This window comes from Rhineura floridana, chromosome 5 (assembly GCF_030035675.1).
Source record: "Rhineura floridana isolate rRhiFlo1 chromosome 5, rRhiFlo1.hap2, whole genome shotgun sequence".
In the NCBI taxonomy this organism is placed as follows: domain Eukaryota; kingdom Metazoa; phylum Chordata; class Lepidosauria; order Squamata; family Rhineuridae; genus Rhineura; species Rhineura floridana.
The window spans coordinates 131,689,288-131,709,735 of NC_084484.1; the positions used below are offsets into that span (position 1 = coordinate 131,689,288).

Here is a 20,448-nt window from a genome sequence, read left to right on the forward strand (position 1 = left end):
GACCTTCTGGGGAAAAAATCAGTGAACAACGCAGGGCTAGAGCACAACAAAAGCCTCATCTGGAAGAGCTCCCCAAAGTCTGCTCACTCAAGACTCCCCTGACTGAGGGTGATTTTCACCCTATAATTACCCTATAATTACCGAGTAATCCTGAAAAAACCCTGTATTTTAGTAACATAACCCTTGAAGAATTAAATATTATAACTTTGTATTATGTGCTAGAGTTAGGGCTTATCCAAATGGAGCGGAATAATCCACGGTTTCCATATTCGGTTTGTCATCTGATAGTCCTCACTTTGCCTTTTAGTTCGCTCTTTCCCAATTAAAAAAACCTTTTTTTGCACCCGCACACGCAGCGGTAAGACCCCTACATTCTTTTCGCTTTTTCCAAGCTCCGCCTCTAAAACCTTCCCCTATCAACCAATTGGTCAGCAAAAAAATTACGTATGCTCCTCTCCCCCTTTGCAACGAAGCACAATATGGCTGTAAAGGAGTTCTCGCCTCAGAAGTAAAGGCTGCTGGTCGGTTTCACGTCTGCCTTGTTTGTATTTGCGATATTATGCTTAAATGAATGTATGCTTTTCTGCTTTTATTGATATTTAAGGAGATACACACGCTGGCAATTGCACTTATTTCTCCAAAAAAGCAAGAAACGTGTCACACACCCCTCCTTCTCCCTTTCCTTCCCATGGAGAATGAAATTGACAAAGCTTTGGGAGCAGGCTTGAAACTGACCAGAAGCCCTTTTCTTGTTTGTATTTGTGATATTACACTTAAAGGAATGTATGCTTTTCTGATTTGAAGCAAAAACCCCAGCAAGTAGAATGAAATTGACAAAGCTTTCGGAGGGAGGCTGAAACTGACCATCCCCCCTTTCTCGTTTGCTGTCCATTGCAGATCTCACCCAGAGTGGCCGCCCAGTTTGCAGGCTGGCAAAAAATAAAATGCATCTGCGCAGTAGTTGCAGACACCTCCCCCAACACCCCACCATTGCAATGATTGGTTCAATTTTCCAGGGCTTATTCTCGCACTTCCCCAAAATGCAGATACGTGATTGGCTGGAATGAGGAGAAGGGGCAAGGGGAAACGCCCAAGAACCGCCCATCAGCTGTAAAGTCCGCAGTATTGCATCCTAACTCCTGAAGGCACAGCGGATGATTCCCGATTTTAAACAGCAAATCGCATTTTTGCCGGTATTGCAAGGAGCGGATTTAACCCGCGAAAATGCATAACAGCGCGAGACGTCATTTGGACGACCGAAAAATAATGAACACACATAGCGGGCGTGTCACACATTTTGCAGTCGTCTGGATGAGCCCTTAGACTCTGCCACTTGGACTTTCCTTTGCCCTGATTTTCAGTTCAGTTTCACTTGTGTTCTCTATCCAGCTAGCAATAAAGTAGCATGTTTGTTTAGCTGCATTAAGAAGTAAGAGTTGTGTTTATTCTGCATTTATTATGATGAGTAGAGAAGGACTGGGTGCTTATTGCTGAAGGGTGAAATAAAGAGATAACTTAAAGGGATCTGAAAAAATTGCTACCCTAAGTTACCCTTTACTCTTTCAAAGCACTCACTACACTGACAATCATAGTGGCTATTTTTTCTTCTTTTTCTTGAGTACTTGATGGCAAAGGATAAAAACAGCCCAAGAGGAATAGAAACACTGCTGCGGATGTTATCTCACACTTTCTATTGAATTTTCTTGTCAGTTTCCTTATTGCAAAAAGTCTGCTTTTTTTGGGGGGGGGAGCAGGTTTGTTGTGAAAGAGCTCCAAATCAACTTTAATTGAACAGCATGAATTTGCCAGTATGTGATTGAATTCCACTTGAAAATAGTGACAATCTGGAAGCCCCCAAGTCTACTACTTGTATGCCTACATCCTCCCTGTGGCCGCCAATATAGTTTTTCAGGAAAACACATCATCTAGCCAAAAGCCCTAACTGGTAATATTAAACCAAAACCTGGAGTCATTTCTGTCATAGGTCCCCAGCTTCACCCTGGCCCATGTGAGGGAGGGAGAGCAGGCCAAGCAGTGTCCCCCAGTGTCTGTTTGCCTTTCCTCCCTGTGAACTTCTAGCTTGCACCAAATGTCTTTATCTAACCCAGGCTGCCTCCACCAAACAGCCTAAAACTTCCTTGTGTCTCCTTGAGAAACACCTCTTGCTCATATGAGGTTTGGCTCTTAGGTGTGGGTTGGGAAAATTAATAGAAACCACAAGGTTTTATGACCCAGGATTAAATGTTTACTAAAAATAGATAAATAAAAAGATTGTCCTTAGGAAAAAGGTTTTCACATAGGAATGGTTACATGAACATAGAACAATCCTAAAATGAGCAAAGGAAGTCTAGCAAAATTAATCAGATTAAACACTTTTGGGGTAGGGGAGTGGGTTTGTTGCACAAGAGCAACCAAATCCACATTCACTGCACAATCTGAATTTGGAAAAATGAAATTCAATCGCATCTGTAAAATAGTGACAGCCTAGCAGGTAGTGGCAAGACAGCATAAAAATAGCATATTTGTTCTCAATGTGGAGGCAATTCCCTATTCAGAGAAATGCTCTGCTCATGCTGTTTTAATATGGGAAGACTCACCATAAACAGAAAGACAGCTGTCCCCCTCAAAGGCTCCTCCAGGAAAGGTGTTAAATATGCATCGGTAACAGCCGTTTTCTTGGGTGCTAACATTCCAGAAGGTGATGGCAGTATCATTAACTTCTATTATGGTAAAATTGATCCGACCTTTGTATGAATCAGCAATAAATGTTTCGTTGTAGTACACTGCCATATTTACAAAGTTTTGATTAATCGCTTTCTGCCATGAAACTTGAATAGTCTTAAATTGATGGTTTGTCAGGGTACATCTCAAGGTAGCATTGCCACCCAGCTCCACCTCTGCGTTGTTTGTCAATATGGCACCTGTGGCAAGACAGAATAATGAATAGCTACCTCTTCTGTTGTATACTTACAAATTTCTTGGAGCCAAGGCAAACATTTCTTTATAAGAAAGTTCCTACTCTGCTCTTTTAGTACTCATGCACTGATAAGAGCTTGCTGATCATTTTGAAATGCTCTTTTTTATCATTCCTTGGGTAGGTGAAGGCAAAATGAAGCCTTCCCAAAAATTCATGGGAAGGACAAGAAATTTCTCCAAGATTTTGGGGAAGGGGTTGCTGCATATCTTATTTAACCTCACAAGGTAGCTATGGGTTTTTTATTTTTGTTGTTGTTGCTTCTTTAACATTTTGCCTTAGGCAAAATGGAGCAAGTCAGTTCAGCAGGAGCAGACAGAAACATTCTCAGTAAGCCAAATAGGGTGAGGATAATAAAAGAAACTGTTTTACTTGCCTGAAGCGCCTGTCTTTGACTTACCCCAGTGCCTTGAATAGAAACCTTACCACCCCAGACAGCCTATATGGTAAGGTTTCATTTTTTGAAAGCTCTAGTCAAGTTTAGGTTAAATATTTCCAAGATTCAAGTCAAGTTTAAGGCTCAAGTCTACAATACGCCAATACCATGTAAACTCTTTTCCCGTACTTCACTCACTGCACACCTGAGGATACAGCCTTTCATCTCTATCTATAATAACAAAAAACAGGAAAGGTCACTTCCTCTTACTTCTACCTTATCTTTGAAAAAAGAATTTGAAAGCTCTATATCGGCCCAGGCCTGCATCCTATTAACTCATCATCTAGCCACCTATTACATGGATGACTTAGATGTGCTTTTACTATCAGACACTAATATATTGTGATTTTTTTAATGCTACCCTTCATTAAAAAAACTAAAACACATTTGACTATTATATACATTTTCCCTTCTTGCTATTATGTAACTCAAACCTTTACATTTTCTTATACAAAATATTTCAGAAACTATGCATGAATGTGGCACAAAACAGACCTGAGTACTAGATTAAAAGTGAAAGACAATGTATATTTAAGCTTATTCTTAATATTAATGAACTATAAGGTTTGTTTGAAAGATTACTTATAATGCTTATGGCTTCACTTAATTACCCAAACTTTAAATAGCACTGCATAAACAATGGGATTACTATCCCTTTAAGGAGATGGCTATGTGAGATTACACGGGAAAGCAAGGAAGGAGGCACCCCAAATGTACCAGAGATGAAAAGAGGGAAAACCCTTAAAGTGCCTAGCCAGCCAAAAATAAAAGCAAAAGTGGTTGTATTGCTGCCCGATGCGTTTCAGATGACAAGATGCTTTATCAAGGGGAATCTGTAAAAGCATACATATAAACAGCGTTAAAATTGATTATCAAACATACTATAAATAATAATACATTTATATATTAATCTATTAAAAATAAACAATTTTGTGATTTGCTGAACACTGGCTACAGAAGCTCTAATCAATAAGGAAAAAGGGACAACTGGGATAGAACATCATACAAACTAAAACTTCACTTAAAAAATTCACATGTGAATAATACATCAGCCCAAAACAGAAGATTCTAACAGGGCTTCTCTTCCAAAAATGAACCTAAACCAAGCAAAAAAAATGAATGTATTATTATTTATAGTATGTTTGATAATCAATTTTAATGCTTATATGTATGCTTTTATAGATTGCCCTTGATAAAGGGTCTTGCTCACCTGAAATGTGTTGGGCAGCAATAAAACCACTTTTGATTTTATTTTTGGCTGTTTGCTGGCTAGGCACTTTGAGGGTTTTCCCTCTTTTCCTCTGCAGTTTGTGGCTGAGGGTTGAAATAAACACACAGACACAAAGGCTGGGTTGAACTAAGAGCCACTTTATTAAACTTTAACCTTACCCCTTAAAATAACCTGCAGAGGTAAAACACAGGTGCAGGAGCTAGGTTATAATTGATGTATCTAATGACAGTTATTGGGTGACCACTCTTGCCTGGGCAAGGGCGAGCCATTCTGCTTGCTCCTACCCCTGCCTCACCTCTAGGGTGAGTAGGGGGGCCTTTCCACATCACCACCCTCCGGGCCATACAACTCCAGGTGGATGAGCTAAGTTGGCTCCAAAGGCAGCCCATATCCTGCCTCCAAGCCATACAGCTCTGAAGGGCAGGCCTCTGGATCCGCCAATCACCACCAAAGGTGCCTAAGGGTGCCACCTAGCTGTACTTACCAGCTTCCCTTCCCACACCTTCCTGCCACAAAAGGGTGCCAAATCTCTATTTAGATACCTTTTAGCCCACTGCTTAGGACTAAACCTCGCAGAAACCTCTGCAGATCTGCCAAAAAAATGTCGTTACCCGCATCAGTCAGGTGAACGCCATCAGGCCTATAAAGTTCAACCCTGTCATGACTTATGTCTGGATGTTGAATAACTAAATCCCCTTGTCCAAGGAGAGCCAACCTGATCTGACCTTCTTGCATGCCCGATCAATACCCCTTGGGGTCCCACAATAGCGCCACACCTTACACAGTAGGATGTCATCCCCCTCAGGTGAGGCTGTCGATGTGCTGAACCATTGCCTGACTGCGATAATGGACTGGATGAGAGCTAACAAACTGAGGATCAATCCAGACAAGACTGAGATGCTGCTGGTGAACGGTTTCCCGGATCAGATGGTGGATATACACCCTGTCCTGGATTGGGTTACACTCCCCCTAAAGGACCGGGTTCGTAGTCTGGGGGTTCTTTTAGATCCTTCCCTGTCACTTGAGGCCCAAGTGGCATCGGTGGCACGGAATGCTTTCTACCAGCTTCGGCTGGTAGCCCAGCTACGTCCCTATCTGAGCAGGGAGGACCTAACATCAGTTGTACATGCTCTGGTAACCTCACGACTGGACTACTGCAATGCGCTCTACGTAGGGCTGCCTTTGAAGACAGTTCGGAAACTACAGCTTGTCCAAAATGCAGCGGCCAGATTAATAACGGGGACCAGGCGGTCGGAACACATAACACCTGTTCTGGCTCATTTGCACTGGCTGCCAATATGCTTCCGGGCTAGATTCAAAGTGTTGGTTTTGACCTATAAAGCCCTATACGGCACGGGACCACAATACCTATTGGAACGCCTCTCCCGATATGAACCTGCTCGTACACTACGCTCCACATCGAAGGCCCTCCTCCGAGTTCCATCTCATAGCGAGGCTCGGAGGACGGTGACAAGATCTAGGGCCTTCTCAGTGGTGGCCCCCGAACTGTGGAACAGTCTCCCCGAAGAGGTGCGTATGGCGCCGACATTGATCTCCTTTCGGTGCCAGGTTAAGACTTGCCTCTTTGCTATGGCGTTTTAATATGTAACTCGTTTTAGTTTTAAATTTTGTTGTAATTGTTTTTGATTTATTGTTTTATATATGTTTATCCTGTATTTATTATGAGATCTGAGATGTTTTGTATTTTTATATTCTGTTGTTCACCGCCCAGAGAGCTAATGCTAGTCGGGCGGTATATAAATCTAATAAAATAAATAAATAAATAAATGTCAGACCACACCAACAGAACTTGAGGCCAACTCTGCTTGACGACACAAAAGTAATGGCATGCCCGCAATGTCAGGGCCTTGCCCTTCAACAAACCTAGGTCATTCCCACCCAGGTGAATGACCAGGACAAGCGGAACAGCCCACACCAAACTTTGCTGGAACAACAGGGGTAGGAGCCCATCCCAGCGCATCCCTCGGCGGCCAAGCCATTGCACCATGGCCCACTGGCTGAGCCCAAGCTGTGAACCAACACTTGAATTTGCCGCCCTATGGGCAGCCCAGAAAACCATGCTATGGCCGCAGAGTAGGATGCGCACATGCTCCACTCCCATCCAGCAACCTGCCAACACAAAAAGACAATTTAAAGCAAGTCAAACATTCAGATCCCGCGGCTTACTCCATGATTGAACATACAGCTGTAAGCCTTAGAAGGCCATCTACCGATAACCTGGAGCTGGTCTCATGGAAGGCCAATGCAGGCCGCAGTTGAAGCCGCACCAGTCCAAAAGGAGTGGGTATCAAATGCAGCAGTGTCCATCCCTAGGCACCGAAGGGCGGACTTCATTAGGGCCCAAAACTGAAACTTTGTCAGAGGGGAACTCTCTTTGTGTATGAACAGATAACCAGGTCCAGATCCCTGAATCAACATGAAGCGCTCCAATGCCCTAACGGGGCAAATGTCCTCCTGTGATGCAGGTGACAAGACTACTCTCTGGCCCTTACACCGCTCGCTTGCCCTTCTACCAAACCAGAGCTTGGAAAAGTTACTTTTTAAAACTACAACTCCCATCAGCACCAGCCAGCATGGCCACTGGATTGGGCTGATGGGAGTTGTAGTTCAAATAAGTAACTTTTCCAAGCTCTATTAACCAAACTAACATCCGAAATTGACAAAGCAAGGAAGGAGCCATCTGTCTTCAATCTGGCCACTACTTCCCCTATCCTAAATGCCCCCAAAAACAATGTGAGGCCAGTGGCATGAAACAAACACGCCTCAAAGGGGGAAGAACATAAGGTTTTCCATTGCTCTAACAACCCCAGGAGCAGTTGCAGTGAAAAGGGCCATCTAGTGTTGGGGGAGGGGGGTGCTCCCTGGCCCAGCCCTCCAACATATGCCCCACTCGGAAATCCTCAGTGGAATCCATAACACCCCGAGCTTTGGCAAGAAATGAAAGACCAGCTAACTTACCTCTTAGGGTTCTGACTGAAAGGCCCTGTTGTCTACCTTCCACAAAGAATTCCAGTAAGTGATCAACTGGAATGGGCCACGACTGAAGATAGCTCCTGGCAGCTCTAAAGTCATGAAGCTCCCTACCTGCTCTGTTATAACTGGCCAGCGTGCTTGGCGCAAGCGATAAACCTATTGCCCTCTCCGACTCCGTTCTCCAATCTCCCAAAGTGAGGGTAGGACGACATCCTTTCCAAATAATCTGGTACATCGTCTCTCTTTCTCATTATAGGCTACTCTCAGAAGCAGTCAGTGGGGCAAAGTGGGGTGGGGTTGCTCACCTGGCTTCCCAACGTGGATGTTGCTGCCGGTAACCCTGCCGGTAACCAAGGGAGAGAGGGGTGAAGCAGTGGGGAGGTTGGCACAAGGCAAACACAATGGCAAGGCCAAATTGACATAACTAATGCTGTGCCTGCAATGCTGACCCACTTTGCTCTGTTCTGCTGACTGCTACTGGTTACCCTTCATTATTGATTTTGGTAGAGAAACGTCTAACTGAAACATGCTGAGTGCACATGCCTGCATCAGTGTGTTTTGTTTCAACAAAGAAGAGAAGCTATGTTGTGCCATACATGTGGTACCATGTTCTGTTTATTGCAGCAATGACTGGTGGCTCCATGTCAGCGGGGCAATGGAATCCACTCCGGGTTTTAGTCTGAACTTTCAAGAAGCTGTCCAAGGTTCTTCAGCACCTTACTAAAACCTATAATGGATTCCACTGCCTCACTGACATGGAGCCACCAGCTACCACTGGTTTACTCTGTTGTATTAGCAGCTCCTAGTCATTCAACTTTTCCCAGTCCTGAAACTCAATTACACTAATCATATTACACTTACCCTGTATCCTACAGAACACAATAGACATGATACATAGAGTCAGGCCCTGGAAAGTCCATGGAGAACAGACACCTTCACCTACCTAGGAACAAAAAAGAAAGGTGTGATATGGACATACAATAAAACTGTTACCTATTACAATGTTCTGCTCTTTTGATTTTGGATGTAGACTACATACATAATGAAGAAAGAGGGTATTTTAGGAGTTCCATTGCAATCATATCAGGGATTTTCAAAATATTGTCATAGCCACAGCTTGGAAAAGTTACTTTTTTGAACTACAACTCCCATCAGCCCCAAGCAGCATGACCACTGTATTGGGCTGGTGGGAGTTGTAGTTCAAAAAAGTAACTTTTCCATGCTCTGGCAGACAAAGCTCCCCAAGACAAGCAAACAACTATTCAAGCTTTCAAGTCTAGCTAAGAATTAATGTATGTCAGATCACTGGCCGGAGGGCTACTTCATATGGTATATACCACACCCACAGAAACATTTCTGAAAATAGTGTGAATGCTGAAATCCACCTATGAATTGTCACAATGAAATTTGAACTAGTCTGTATTTCACAGCATGTATATACCCCAATTTCGGGGCAGTGATATACACACATGCATAATGATCACCTGTGATACTAATTGCTATCATAGGATTCCCTAGCAAAGTGTTTTCTGTTTATGAAATGAACAAGGTATAAAATCTGAGAATGTCCAGTCAACAGATAAGAAGGAAACAGGGGGATTTGAATTAACTTTATTTAGTTCCCTAGGCCAGTTTTTGTAAAAATTTATTCTGGTTGCACTGCATGGAAATTTTGTAGATGTGGCTTATCATGTAGTGCAGAGGAAGCCAACATGGTGCCTCCAAATGTTGCTGAACTACAACTCCCATCAGTCCCCATAAGCATGACCAATGGTCAAGGATATTGTAGTCCAACAATATCTGTAGGGAACCATGTTGTCTGTCCCTAAGGTAACAGTTGAGAAAAGGGGTAGCTACTTGGTTCTTAAATTTCAGGAGGGCTAGAGGCAATCCAGCCTCCTAACTTTGTGTGACAGCCCCCTGAATCACTGTTTTTAGAACACACCACAGAGAATGATTTGGCTAAATGATTGGGACTGTAGATGCATACACACCATACATTTCAAGCATATTACTTCCCCTGGGAACTGTAGCTGCTGTAGAGGCTGAGAATTATAGCTCTGTGAGAGGTAAACTACAGTTCCCAGGATTCTTTGGGGGATGTCATGTGCTTTAATTGTATGTTGTGTGTGCAGCCCAAGCCAGGAGATGGAGATTGCTGATTTTGGGATTGAGTCAACAGCTGGAGATTGAAGATTTTGTTAAGGACTCCCTTATGTCCCACCACCACCACCAATCATCCAATGCAACTAATTATCCTGCTTAGAAAGCTATCTTAGGCTGTAAGCACACTAGTCACCAGATCAAAGCATTTCCGTGTGCAACACCTGGAGGGGAAATGGGTTGGTCTGCTGATCAGTTGTGAACTCTCTTTGAAGCTGATTTTTTTAAAAAATGTGCTTAAGCTGCACCCACCAGATTTTACAGTAAAAAGGGGTGGGGTTTGTCTAGCGTTGTGTGCCCCCATGTTCAGAAGAGAGAGGTGGAGACAACAGAACAGTGATTGCGTTTCTACCCTCAGATCCCTGATGTGTGAGCTCTGGCTGTTGTTTCTCAAAAGCTCAAAGGAAGTACAGTATTTGTTACTTCTCATGCTGTACTCCAGGCTCTAATGTTGGAAGAAGCTATTCTGGTAATGAGTCTCAGTAAGCCCTTGGCTCAATTTAAGCCCTGTATTATGAGTCATGAAACACTGAACAATATTTGCGTGGTACTTTCAGTGTTTAGTGCTCTTCACATGCATTTTTTAGTTGTAATCCTTTGTTGTTTGTTATATGCCTTCAAGTTGATTCCGACTTATGGCGACCCTATGAATCACTGACCTCCAATAGCATCTATCATAAAGCACTCTGTTCAGATCTTGTAAGTTCAGGTCTGTGGCTTCCTTTATGCAATCAATCCATCTCTTGTTTGGTCTTCCTCTTTGTCTACTCCCTTCTGTTTTTCCCAGCATTATTGACTTTTCTAGTGAATCATATCTTCTCATTATGTGTCCAAAGTATGATAACCTCAGTTTCATCATTTTAGCTTCTAGTGATAGTTCTGGTTTAATTTGTTCTAACACTAAATTATTTGTTGTTTTTGCAGCCCATGGTATCCACAAAGCTCTCCTCCAACACTACATTTCAAATGAATTGATTTTTCTCTTATCCGCTTTTTTCACTGTCCAACTTTCATATCCATACATAGAGATCAGGAATACCATGGTCTGAATGATCCTGACTTTAGTGTTCAGTCATACATCTTTGCATTTGAGGACCTTTTCTAGTTCTCTCATAGCTACCCTCCCTAGTCCTAGCCTTCTGATTTCTTGACTATTGGTAAGTCAATTTATTTATAACCCTCCCCCCCATATTGCAGACTGAGGCTGAAGAAAAGTGGCTTGCTTAAGGTCACCAAATGAGCTCACAGCAGAGATGAGATTCAAACTTGGCATTTCCCAGTTCGTAGCTCAGTCTCTTAATAATTACATTACACCAGCTCTTGACAATGATTAAAATATGATTAAGGAACAGACTTATTATCAAAGGGAAATGAGATAATTGTTAAGAAAAGGATGTGTTATGGGTGGAAACTGAGATGAAGGGAGAAGTTTCAGCTATAGGGCCAGAGAAGGAAGCATCTGGGATAAGAATAACAAGGAACAATGGGCAAGCAAAATACTTCTCAAAAGAAAAACAAAACAAGAAGTAGTTTATGACTTTAAGATCAACAGAAACTACTACGTGTGTCACAATGACAAGAAGTTCCCTCATGAGACCTACCATGGGGTTGGGGGAGCAGAATGAACAGGATGACAAAATTAAGAAAAAATTCACAATATGATGCATGTTAATACAAAATAACTTTCTAGAATCGCAAAACCCTCAGAGATTACGTTCTCTGTCATATGAGCAGTACACACACACACACACACATACAGAGCTTGCTACATTGACTGCCAGTTCCATCCAATGGTGACATGCATGTCCAAAACAGCTGTAACAAATTAATCCCCGCATATAGAACTTTTGGATCACCTAATGTCAGATCAAACAGAATATATTCATCCTACTTCTCCACACGGTGAGAAATTCCGGGCGTTTGATTCCCTTTGGATGAAGGTTCTTGGATTTTTTAATATGTGTGTTTGCTACAAATATTAAGGTTGATCATAGAACACAAGAAGCTGCCTGACAATGAGGCAGATAATTAGTTCAGAATTGCCAACTCTAACTGACAGTGGCTTTCCAAAGTTTCAGGCAGAGGTCTCTCTCAGCCCAACCTGAGACTGAACCTGGGACTCTTTGCTCTTCCACTGAGCTACAGACTTTCCCCTTCAGCACAGATGAAGGCACAGTTTAAAAACTTGAACAGACACGAATTTGCCTTTTTCACAGCTGCCGCACACTCAGTGTTCGCTGCTCCCACATCAGATCTCTTTTGAGAAGGGTTGTAAACGGCAATTTGGCAAGTTGTTTCTCCTGGTTCATTAGCACTTCCAACTAAATGTACCTAGGGTCACCACTGAGTTCAGTGGGAAATATTCCCCAGTGCGTGCATTGGTTTACAGGCTACTACTCATTCATTTCAGTGGAATTAAATCACATTTGTGGCATGATTCTCTAATCATGTTTATTAGGGAACAGGACGGAAGAAAAAAGATACCAAAGGATAACACTTCAAAAGTGCTGTAAGCTTAAAGATAGTCTTCTAGGAGTAAAGCCTATCTTCTAATCCTCAACAAGTTACTAGTAAATAATCTCAGTTGCTATAAATGAATTTATACACATAATGTCTTTAAGATTGTTCTGCAAGGATAACAGTTAGTCAAATAGCACATTATTGCCTTCTGCCCATGTTTTCCAAATCTTTTTAGACACTATAAGAAAGTGAACCATACACATCACTGTCAAATAGACAATTGGATATAGATTTTTTTTTATCTAGCCAGGGAGACTAGAGGCACAAATATATTGGAAAAAGCTCTCTTTTTATATAAATGCCAATCTCAGAGTCATTGCCGTTTAGACATGTGCTAACAGAGTCTTGTTCTTGGGAAGTTAACAGCACAGTTTATTATTGTCATTTTATTATTTCAAAGCTAAGCATTTCTTAAGTTAATCATTTTGATTTGTTATATTCAATCTGGACCAGTGAGAAAAGATGCCCTTTGTTTCCCCTGTGTTGAATTTTATGTTGTAGGTTCACTGAGACAGGGATATATCATCTTGTATTCTGTAAATCTCCATGCACATTGCATTTTATTTTGTATAGCAATAACAATAATCAGCATCATAGGATTGCTCACCACTATATACATGTCATTTACAGCCTTCTGTTGAAAACAGATTTAATAAAATATATCCAAACAATCCCCTCACGCTCTTGTAAACTTAATGGAGTTCAATTCCTAAAGTAAAAAAGAAAAACTCACATGCTATTTGCACACATAAAATGGTTCTTGCTTCAATTGGTTTTTGATATCAGTCTAACATCTACACTGCCTAGAATCTGCCTTCACTTTACAAAAACCATGTGTTCTGCTTTCCAGAGAAAAATATTCACTTTACAGGAGCCCTTTTTTAGAAGGGCTGCTCAGTCAAATTCCAGTCTAAAGCTAAAGACTTTCAAACAGCTGTAAGAAGAAGGAGCAGGTATCTTGAAGTTACTCATCATCAAGTAGCACCAGTTAGCACCTGGACTGCAGATTGAGTAAGCTATACAGGTCAGCTTGGCACAATCTTCTCCAATAAGGTGGGGTGCAGTGTATGTCTTTGCATTAGGTATTATTTCTAATTGTGCAGCTACACATATGAATTAGCATTTGCAAATCTGAGCCCTCTTTTGTCCTATTATTTTGGTGATACACATCTTCTTTGGGTGATTTGTAAGTAGCTGCCTTCCAAAAAGCCTGTCTTCCACAGTTAACAACAATTATTATTATTATTACTAATTGCCTTCTACATAATTGTCTTAAGGCTATGTACAATAAAAACAGGAGAAAAAGTTAAAAACACAAAACACAGCAGATATATTTAAAAGGAAAACCAAAACCAAAACAATACAAAATAGACACGGCAGTGACCTTTTCATCCAGCTGGAAAGCCAGTCAGGACAAAAATGTCTTTAGTTGTTCAGAAAGAGTAGATAGCGGCCACCCGTGGTATCTTGACAGGAATGCTATTGTACACAACAGCCACACGGAAAGCCCTGCTCTGATTTACTGTGGAGTGGGCTTCTGAAATCTTTGGAATTATTCATATTGTTGTAATACTGGAAGTTTGGACAGGAGGGGGCCAGAGCTACTGCTGGAGGGGAGATTCTCTTAATAGCAAAGTTGCCAGGCAGATCTTTTGTTAGGGAAAGTACAGGTTAATAGCCCTGATTAGTGAAACAACATGTTTCCTTTAGAAGTCAACTCAAAGGATATTCTGCATAGGAAAAACCCAATCAGAGAAGATAGTGGGGAGAAGCATACTTCCTTCCACCTTCTCCTAAGGATGATGCTGTTTGGGTAAGTGCATGTAAGGGAGGGTGGAACAAGGGAAACAGACTATTTATTCTATTTATTTATTTATTTTATTTTATTTATAGACCGCCCATAGCGAATAGCTCTCTGGGTGGTGAACAGCACAGTTAAAATACAAAGTTACAATGAAACATACAAGGTCACAACAAGGTAGAGTAAAAAACACTGAATATAAAACATGAACGTTAAAATGCCTGGGAGTATAACCAGGTCTTAACCTGGCGCCTAAAAGAAAGTACCGTAGGCGCCAGGCGTATCTCCTCAGGTAAGCTGTTCCATAGTTCGGGGGCCACCACAGAAAAGGCCCTGGATCTAATAACAATCCTCCGGGCATCCTGATGGGTTGGTACCCGGAGGAGGGCCTTAGATACTGAACGAAGTGAACGGGTAGGTTCATAGTGGGAGAGGCGTTCCATCAGACATTGCGGTCCCACACCATGTAAGGCTTTATAGGTCAAAACCAGCACCTTGAATCTGGCTCGGAAACAAATAGGTAGCCAGTGCAAGCGGGCCAGGACAGGTGTTATATGCGTGGACCAATGGGTCCCCGTCAACAACCTGGCTGCCGCGTTTTGCACTAGCTGAAGTTTCCGAACGGTCTTCAAGGGCAGCCCTACGTAGAGCGCATTACAGTAGTCCAATCTAGAAGTTACCAGAGCGTGAACAACAGAGGCGAGATCGTCACTGTCCAGATAGGGGCGTAGTTGGGCTACTAAGCAAAGATGGTAAAATGCATTCCGCGCCACCGAGGCCACTTGAGCCTCAAGCGACAAGGAAGGGTCAAAAAGGACCCCCAAACTATGAACCTGTTCCTTCAAGGGGAGTGTAATCCCATCTAGAACAGGCTGAACATCCACCATCTGGGCAGGTAAAGAGCTCACCAACAGTGTCTCAGTCTTGTCTGGATTGAGTTTCAGTTTATTAGCTCTCATCCAGTCCATTATCGCGGTCAGGCAACGGTTCAGCACATCAACAGCCTCACCTGAAGAAGGTGAAAAGGAGAAGTAGAGTTGCGTGTCATCAGCATACTGATGGCAACGCACTCCAAAACTCCTGATGACCGCACCCAGCGGCTGCATGTAGATGTTAAAAAGCATGGGGGACAAGACCGACCCCTGAGGGACTCCACAATGGAGAGTCCAGGGTGTCGACCAATGTTCCCCAAGCACTACCTTCTGGCGATGATCCGCTAAGTAGGAGCAGAGCCACTGCCAAGCAGTGCCCCCAACTCCCAACTCCGCGAGCCTCCCCAGAAGGATACCATGGTCGATGGTATCAAACGCCACTGAGAGATCAAGGAGAATCAACAGAGTCACACTCCCCCTGTCCCTCTCCCGACAAAGGTCATCATACAGGGCGACCAAGGCTGTTTCGGTGCCAAAACCGGGCCTAAAACTACAGTTTGGGTGGGAAGACAATAAAGAGTAGAGCTTTTTGGAGCTCCGTGTGCTAAAGGGACTTCTTGCTGGAGATCTGATCCATGACTATCAATATGGGTGCTCAATGGATTGTTTAAACTGAGCCTCTATGCTCAGTCTGTATATTTGTAAATAAAATGTTACAAAATGCCATAGATCTTCAGTTACCTCCTTTCAAAAGAAGCCCAGACCAGCTAAGCGCTGCAACCCGGGAAGTTGTGGTAAGCATAATAATATAAATAACACATTATAAACTAAAAGGTCATGTATGGAAACATTGGAAAAGGAAGGAAATAGTCTAAAAGTCCCTTTTTTGGGCAAGGTTTTGGAGCGGGTGGTTGCCAGCCAACTCCAGGCGCTCTTGGATGAAACCGATTATCTAGATCCATTTCAATCCGGTTTCAGGCCCGGTTTTGGCACCGAAACAGCCTTGGTCGCCCTGTATGATGACCTTTGTCGGGAGAGGGACAGGGGGAGTGTGACTCTGTTGATTCTCCTTGATCTCTCAGCGGCGTTTGATACCATCGACCATGGTATCCTCCTGGGGAGACTCGCGGAGTTGGGTGTCGGGGGCACTGTTTGGCAGTGGTTCCGCTCCTACTTCGCGGATCGTCACCAGAAGGTAGTGCTTGGGGAGCATCACTCGACACCATGGACTCTCCATTGTGGAGTCCCCCAGGGATCGGTCTTGGCCCCCATGCTTTTCAACATCTACATGCAGCCGCTGGGTGCGGTCATCAGGAGTTTTGGAGTGCGTTGCCATCAGTACGCTGATGACACGCAGCTCTATTTCTCCTTTTCATCTTCCTCAGGTGAGTCTGTTGACGTGCTGAACCGTTGCCTGACCGCGATAATGGACTGGATGAGAGCTAATAAACTGAGACTCAATCCAGACAAGACCGAGACATTGTTGGTGAACGCCTTCCCTGCTCAGATGGTGGATGCTTACCCTGTTCTGGATGGGGTTACACTCCCACTGAAAGAACAGGTACGTAGTTTGGGGGTTCTTCTCGACTCTTCCTTGTCTCTCGAGGCCCAAGTGGCCTCGGTGGCACGGAATGCATTTTACCATCTTCGTCTGGTAGCCCAACTACGCCCCTATCTGGACAGGGACGACCTCGCCTCCGTTGTCCACGCTCTGGTAACTTCAAGATTGGATTACTGTAATGCGCTGTACGTAGGGCTGCCCTTGAAGACAGTTCGGAAGCTTCAGCTTTTGCAGAACGCAGCTGCCAGATTATTGACGAGGACCAGTCAGTCTTCGCATATAACACCTGTCCTGGCGCGTCTGCACTGGCTTCCTATTTGCTTCCGGGCGAGATTCAAGGTGCTGGTTTTGACCTATAAAGCCTTACACGGCGTGGGACCTCAATACCTTGTGGAACGCCTCTCTCTCTATGAACCTACCTGCTCACTTCGTTCAGAATCTAAGGCCCTCCTCCAGGTACCAACCCATCGGGAAGCCCGGAGGGTGGTTACGAGATCTAGGGCCTTTTCTGTGGTGGCCCCTGAGTTGTGGAACAGCCTCCCCGAAGAGGTACGCCTGGCGCCTACACTTCCATCTTTTCGGCGCCAGGTAAAGACCTTTTTATGCTCCCAGGCATTTTAATCTTCTTAATCTTTTTTAATCTTTTAATCTGTATTTTTAATTTTTGTAGTATTTATTTTGTTTTTGCTGTGCTTTTTGTTGTTTGTTTGTATATGTTTTTGTATTTTTATTATGATATAATGTATTTTATCTTGTTTGTTCACCGCCCTGAGAGCTATTCTGCTAAGGGCGGTATATAAATTGAAATAATAAATAAATAAATAAATAAAAGTCCCGCTTCAAAGAATTATAGTATATTTAGAAGCACATGTAGGGTCATTCTCTGTGTTCTACAAGACAAAGTAAAATCCATGAGAAGCATGTTCAGATAATATTTCTGCTCCAGGATTACATTATTTTCCTCCACAATTTTTTTCTTGCCATTAAAAATCAGAGCAATAATTAATGTTATAGCTTATTCTTTAAATATTAGTGTCATTTTTCATTTAAACGAGGCTTAAACAGTTTAACTGCAATTTGCCCCCACATTTCCCAATTTATTTTTTAAAACTTATATCCTTTAAAAGAAACGAAAGGTGTCTAAAAAATTAAAATGTCACAGTAATATTAAAACATATAGCAATTCCCTTTCCAACCCCAATCAAGCCAAAATCGTAACATAATTAACAGAAACCATGATAATAAAGTCCAAGACAGCCATCAGAATTAAAACTATAGGAATTCTATATAGAGAATAGTAGGAATTCTAGACCACAGCAATGATTGTGCATGCAGGCCCAGGAGATTTTTTTTCTGTAATGGTGACTAGGTTAGTGACCTTACAGCAATAGTACCCAGAGTAATACAGTAATGATATAAACCTTGGAAATGATGAGAGGTTTGGGGGTCAATGCTTTCTAAGACCATAAACTGTTGCCTGTTTGAAATCTAAGCCACACAGAGGCTGTTCATTCAGCATAGGAAACCATTACATGAGCCATGCAGACTCACCAATATTACCATGTCTTCCACAATGTATAATCAGTTCAAAACTTTTGCTTACACTTTCTGCCCTGCATTAACAATGTTCATATATGCACACAGGTAGCACCAAAAGGGCTCAAACACAGTAAGTGCCACCCAGTGTAGATTTATCTATGACCAAGTCCCACTGAACACACTGGGATGTACTTCTGAGTTAAGCATGCATAGGATGAGGCTACATGGCTGTTTTCACATAGGACTCAAGATGTTTTCTGTATCATGCCCATACTTCCAATATTCCTTCTACATTCGCTAGAAGCCAAGACTAATTGTCTTGTTTTCTGTCTGACATTAATGACATTTACTGAGAACATGAGAAAGATCCCAGGATACTTTTTGGTGCCATGCATGAAAACAATCCTGTACATGATGTTACTTAGAAGGGTGGAAGGCTCTGTCAGTTTCGGTTCTCTCAGTTTCTCATTTTTCCAATCTTAAATTCAGTTCTCCACATTTCTGCAGCAATTATCTTTTTTTTTTAAAAAAAAATCCACCTGAAAATTCTTAAGCATTTTACTGTGATTTTCTCCTAATAAACACATTTTTGTGTGCAGTGTTGACCAATGTACACATTTTTGCAAGCAATTTTTCCTAATATAATGCATGTTTGTAAACATTGGTTGGAGAACTGCATTGCAAAGTTTGGATAGGTGTGAATTTTGAAAGATGGTTGTGTTTTGGTTCTCATATTGTTTTGGAAAGCATAGATTTGATAGATTCACCTCTCAGTGTGAACTGAATTGAATTTCTTCAACATTCCTACTCAGAAGTAAGGGTGCTTCTAGATGGATGTTTACTGTGGAAGTGGAGCTCCTTAACAATGCAATTTTTTCCCACATAAATCGTTGGCATCAAAATACCAGCCCTGACCCATTTAAACCAGATTTACTCCATCTGGTGTATGTGTGTGTGTGTGGGGGGGAAGGGATCTGATAACATTTTAAAAAAAAAAAACTGTTGCCAATGACCCGTTTACAATATTAAGCCCCCATCTGGAAGCTCCTTAAATTTTACAGAGTTAAATGCGATTTTCCTCTCAAGCAAGTCTGCATAGGATTACAGTTGTGGCCTGTTTTCACACTGAATGCTAAAAAGTGCCTTTGAGCTTCTCTTTAATGGTGGCACCATCTGGGCAGGAATTTAGGCATAGGTCCAGGACCCCCACCCCACCAAGTGAGCAAGAGGGCCCCCAAATGTAGTAGTCCTGGCTTACCACACTCTGAAGTCCTATACATTGCCATCTAAAGAGGAGGGCCCTTGTACATTAACTCCAGAGCCTAAAACTATCTAATTGCACCACTACTCCTGAATTCAAGCAGTACAGGTTTTAGATGGATTAAAGCAAGCACCAGTTTAAGCCTCATTTGAGAATATACATTCACTTCAGTAAAGCAGACCCAGCTTTCTCCTCAGAGCTTTCTCCCTACTCCAGATCTTCAGAGTCAGATGCCCTGGGTTGCATTACAGCATGCATCTTACCTTGGGAGGCATGCTACTGTAGTGTGGGAAGAAGAGTGCATGCGAGTGCAGCTGTTGCCACCAGTGAAGGCTGTAAAAGGACAGGAAAAGCAATAAAAAGCATTTGGATTGTCTCCGGCTTCACAGTCTCCTCCCTGCCAGACTGCAATTGGGGGGGGGGCAGCACACGATAAAAAGCATTCTTTTGGAGCTAAACAAACATAAGTTAAAAGCAGGAACTAGAAATAGTGTCTTATATTTACATGTTTTAACTTCATGCTTCTACTGCAGGCATCATTGCAGATATATATAGAGGAGGGAGGATCTAGAACTGTAAAGTAAGGAAAGGATATTTGTATATTTGTAGAAAACCTTCGCAGGGTTATTAGGAGCCTTAAATAAGAACACACTGTATTAGGGAAATGCTTTAAATAAAAAATTGAGTGTTTTATTTCTGTTACAGTTATATTACTGTGCTATTAAAATGGATATAATTTTGAACAAATATTAAAGTCCTAAGGAAATGGGATACACTAAAGTGGTGCCTTACAGATCAACAGGATGTTAAAATCTACTTTAAAAAAAAATAGATATAGCAGTATAATATTATAAGAACTGTGATCCTACAGTTAGGCAGGCATTTCTGAGGATGTCCAACATGAGCATGACAAGAATGAGGGCTAGAGGTCATAACGGATTATTTTAATGTGAGAGATATTCCCTTTGTAGAAACACAGAATTGAAAGAAATCCCTGCCCTTGATATCTAGATCAAGCCATTGACTCTCTAGAGTGTGAATGGAGAACCTGTGGCTATCCAGCTGTTGCTGGACCACAACTCCCATCATCCCTGCC

General features: G+C 42.4%; 1 protein-coding gene across 1 annotated transcript in view; it reads right to left on the minus strand.

Annotated features, from left to right (window-relative positions):
• The window catches only part of LOC133385931 (OX-2 membrane glycoprotein-like), a 46,773-nt gene extending 27,091 nt beyond the window's left edge, over positions 1 to 19,682 (minus strand). Inside the window, exons 1-3 of the mRNA XM_061629519.1 lie at positions 19,616 to 19,682; positions 8,497 to 8,578; positions 2,598 to 2,921 (exon numbers count right to left, since the gene is read on the minus strand). Coding sequence (XP_061485503.1) covers positions 2,598 to 2,921; positions 8,497 to 8,578; positions 19,616 to 19,627 — 418 coding nt within the window. The 5' untranslated portion in view covers positions 19,628 to 19,682. The remainder of the gene's footprint in view (positions 1 to 2,597; positions 2,922 to 8,496; positions 8,579 to 19,615) is intronic.
• Positions 19,683 to 20,448: the final 766 nt, after the last annotated feature.